This window comes from Mesoplodon mirus, assembly GCF_964341445.2.
Source record: "Mesoplodon mirus genome assembly, chromosome: 6".
In the NCBI taxonomy this organism is placed as follows: domain Eukaryota; kingdom Metazoa; phylum Chordata; class Mammalia; order Artiodactyla; family Ziphiidae; genus Mesoplodon; species Mesoplodon mirus.
In genome coordinates this window covers 135,291,719-135,295,884 of record NC_138982.1, presented here as the reverse complement: position 1 = coordinate 135,295,884, position 4,166 = coordinate 135,291,719, and the positions used below count along the sequence as shown (strand labels likewise).

General features: G+C 54.7%; 1 protein-coding gene across 1 annotated transcript; it reads right to left on the bottom strand.

Moving 5' to 3' along the window:
- Positions 1 to 3,041: 3,041 nt before the first annotated feature.
- OLIG1 (oligodendrocyte transcription factor 1) lies at positions 3,042 to 3,854 on the bottom strand (the record flags this gene model as incomplete). Its single annotated transcript, XM_082624694.1, has 1 exon — positions 3,042 to 3,854. One exon carries the CDS (start codon positions 3,852 to 3,854, stop codon positions 3,042 to 3,044), a length of 813 nt encoding a protein of 270 aa, XP_082480820.1.
- Between the last annotated feature and the right edge of the window lie 312 nt (positions 3,855 to 4,166).

The following is a 4,166-nucleotide window of genomic DNA, read 5'->3' as shown; positions in this document are numbered from 1 at the left end:
AGCAACTCCTTGCTCTACAACACATATGTCTACACTTAAATATTGTGCCTGCAGAATATGCTACCCTCCCATAGACATATGTTCAGAGGTCTAACTTTGCATTTGGGGCACCGTATATAATTGCCTTTTATTCTACAGGACTGCTGAATGCCCTCTGATGCTATTTTTCGGGATATCAATTCCTTGTAAGGAGGGGGTCTGCTAATCTTGCTTGGCACATGGGCCAATAAGGTGCTACATGCAGACAGATAACTTAAATACTTTGATGATACTCAAGATAGCCCTGCATATTCTTGTGAAATTCACTCGTAATCTTTAGTGGTTCTGGAAAGCATGATAGGTTGTGATTTTTCTCAGTTAAATAAAAAAATCACATGTAGTGTTACCTTTCCTATAAGGCACTGGTACTTGCTCCAGTTTATAAGTAGAGACAGGAAGGAGACCACCCATCCCTTTTCTGCCCTATAGCTTTCTGCTTCTTTTAGAGATGGTTTTCAAAATGAGCATGGCATCTAGGTGATATGGTCGGGACTACTGGAAGAATTGTTTATTTCTAATATCCTAGAAATATTTTTTTCAGGGGCGACCTGATTTGGTTTTTTTTTTTTTTTCAGTTTCTGCTTTATAACAAAGTGAATCAGTCATACATATACATCTGTCCCCACATCCCTTCCCTCCTGATTTGGTTTTGATTTAGTTGTTCATTTTCTTTCTGTCCATTGTCAAGATGCAAGGTAAGCAAAGACAGCTGTTAAATACACAGAAGGCCACAATTCAAATTTAGTTATAATAGAAGCCTGTGAATTTTCTGATGGCAGAGTCAGGAAGAATGAGAAATTCTTCCCCGAAATGGGTTGGTGCATAGCACTACCTTCCCTCAAGTCCTCTCCTGCCCCTCCCCTTGAGTAAATAGACACTTAGCCGGGGTGGTAGGCAAGGCAATTCCGTCTGGCCGGCACTCCTCCCCACCAATCCCTTCTGTGTTCCCAAAGTGAATGCTCATTTTTCCTAAATGTATACATGCTTCACATTAACCAATGTGGATGAAATTGAGTAAATCACCTTATCTGGCCTTTCTTTAATTTCCCACAGGTTAAAGGGGACACTATCTCTCCCCTACGATCCCCCTACCTTTAAATGTGGTTGTATTTCATTAATAACCATGAATATTTAAATATTGCATGTGAGCAAGTCCACATTCCAAATTCTTTGTAACATCATCAGACAGAAGAGTTTTCTTCACTTGTTAGAATAAAATGATGTCCAAGGTCATAATTTCCTGGGAGACAACTCCAACCTGATTTAAATGATGGGGGGAAAGCTCATGGCCGTGAGATATTGTTTAAGCTTCTGTCCACTAAGACAGAAAAAGGTAGATTTCTGAGAAATATGATGAGATAGAAAATAATTTTATCATAAATGTATTTCATAGCCCATTTTTCAAACTGTAGTGTAAAAAGACCCTCCCCCCCACCCCCAGCTCGGCTAAGAACTAATTCCTGGAATTCCTCCCTCCCTCCTCTCACCCACCCATTCACCTGCGATGCCTGAATTTGACCTACAGTTGACTCCATTGGATTACGTTACAAATCAGGAAGACAGGTTGAAAATTTTGGCCCGCGTCATTTAATGATTACCCTTCATCCTGAGGTTCTGGATCCACCAGGGCACCTTACACTTTTATTAACAAACAAATCAGGCGGAAAATATAAGGTTTTTACACGTTTATTTTGTTGATCCTTCACAGCGCAACGAAACAAAGTTAGAGAAAAAAATAAAATGCCAGTTAAATTCGGCTACTACCAACAACCAAAAACCTTAAACATAAAATCCAAAGCAAGCTTCTGAAAGATCATAAAATCATCTTGGGTGGAGTAATTTGTTAACGTCTGTAACAAATCAATGTACCGATAGTTCTTCAATCGCACAGCGGCCAGATGACCCGCCCCACGCGCTGGTCCAAGACCCCGCACGTGAAGGGACAGCGCAGAAAACGCCATCCCGCCGTCGCCCCCGCAGCGGGGCCCCTCCGAGCAGCCTGCTGTGTGAGGCTCCCGGTCCCCCTCCGTGTCTTTTAACGAGGCAGAACGTTAATTAGACATCGTGCTTTCTGACAGGACGGCAACGGCGAAACGCATTGTTACCTAATTTTTTAGGACACCGGGAACCCCTTCTGCGGGGGAAAGGTGGTTGTTTTTAAGCAAGCTCAAATGTTGGTTACGCTACCTTTGGGGAAGGGGGGACAAAACGATGAATCTTGAGTTCTAAACTGCCCTTCTAAGAAGACCCCAGGATTTCAAAGCGAATAATCGCAACAAAACACACGGTTATGCGATTATCAAAAGCACTGTAATCGTCGGGGTACGAAAGCGGACTTCCCAACCCAGCACACCCATCGACCCGGGAATTGTCATCGCCCCCTCCCTTGGCACCGCGATGCCAAACGTCCAGCCGCAGAGGGTCGGTCCGTCTGCTACGCCCGAGACCTTCTGCACCGACTAAGTGGTCTCTCTCGGCTTTCTGGGGTCGGGCAGCCTCCTCTAACAGGGGCTGTTTGCTGGGAACCAGGGCGCCTATGACCTCTGGCCGAGGAGAAGAAAACACCGCCACTTCTCCCCCGCCCCCGCCCTCCGAGAGCAGCCTCTTGGTCCCCTCGGGCCTGGCCTGCCGCCGCACCCTGGGCTAGCCTGGCGCCCTGAAGTCCACATCACCCCCTGCGAAGCGCACGACTCCAGGAGCCGGGAGAGACAAGCGCTGGGTGACAGTGGCAGTGAGAATGCGCACTTGCTGCGCAAAGCAGCTGGAATCCACCCAGAACCCCAAACAGCCCCGACGCTCTATGGAACATCCGCTCGGGTCACTTTAATTTCCCCGGGGTGGGGGCGGGGAGGGGACGCCCAACAGTCCCTTTCTCTGGGCGAGAAAGTTCGAAATGCCCTCTTTGCTCGGCCCTGCTCTCGCGGGGCGCAGGGCGCGGGGACGCGCAGAAGCTGGGCGGCGGGAGGCCAGGCCGAGGTCGCGCCCCGGGCCCGGGCCAGCCCTCACTTGGAGAACTGCGCCTGCACCGCGGCCAGGCCCAGGCCTGCCGGGACGAGGTGCGGGAACTTGCAGACGGCGCAGGTGCAAAGGCCGGGGCTGCCCGCGCCGCCGCCCGGGCCGCCGCCGGGGAGCGCGAACTGGCCGCACGGCGGCTCATCGAGCGCCAGCGACAGGTACTTGGCCGGGCGCAGCGCGTCGGGCGGCCCCACGGCGCCGGGCGCCAGCAGCACCGAGCCCGGAGCTGCGGCGAGCAGAGGCAGGCCGGCCAGCAGCAGGCGCGGTGCAGCGGGTCCCGCGCCCTCGCCGAGCGCGCGGCGCAGCTCCTGCAGCGAACTGCCCAGCAGCAGGATGTAGTTGCGGGCGAGCAGCAGCGTGGCGATCTTGGAGAGCTTGCGGCCCGGTGCACCCTGGCAGTGCGCCGCCGAGTAGGGCAGGATGACCTCGCGCAGCGCGTCCATGGCCAGGTTCAGGTCCTGCATGCGCTTCCGCTCTCGGCTGTTGATCTTGCGCCGCAGCTGCTGTTGCTGCTCCTCCTTGGCGTCTGCCCGGGAGCCGCCGCCCGCGTGCGCGCCCGGCCCGGATCCCGTGCCCGGCGGCTCGGCGGGCGCCTCCGGCTTCTCGCGCGCCGCCTTGGGGAGAAGGGGGGCCGTCGTGGAGGAGGAGGAGGAAGTGGCGGAAGAGGAGGAGGAAGGCGGCTGCCGGTAGCCCACGAGCTCATAGAGGGAGGCCCCGAGCTGCACGTCTCCCGGCCGCTGTGGCCGCAGCATGGTCGCAGGGGCCACGTTCACGCGCGCCTGGGAAACCGCATAATACATCTGGGGGACGGTGGGGAGGGCCGAAGCGCCCTTCAGGAACGCCCCGGGGTGGACCTTTCAGCAGGCCGCCCCTCCCCGCAGACCTGCGCGCGGGGAGCGGATGGCAGGGCAGTAGCCCGCGCCCAACCCCTTTAAACCCGGCTTGGGAACCTGAGGGGTCGCGGGCTGCTGGGCGCAGCCAATGGGGGCGCGAGGTCCGGCGCAGGCGCGTGCTCATTGGCCACCCGCTCCTCAGGCCGGCGCGGAGGTACCGCTGGCACCGCTTAAGGACGTTATTGTGAGCGCCCCATGGAGAATCACAGGACAGGCCTC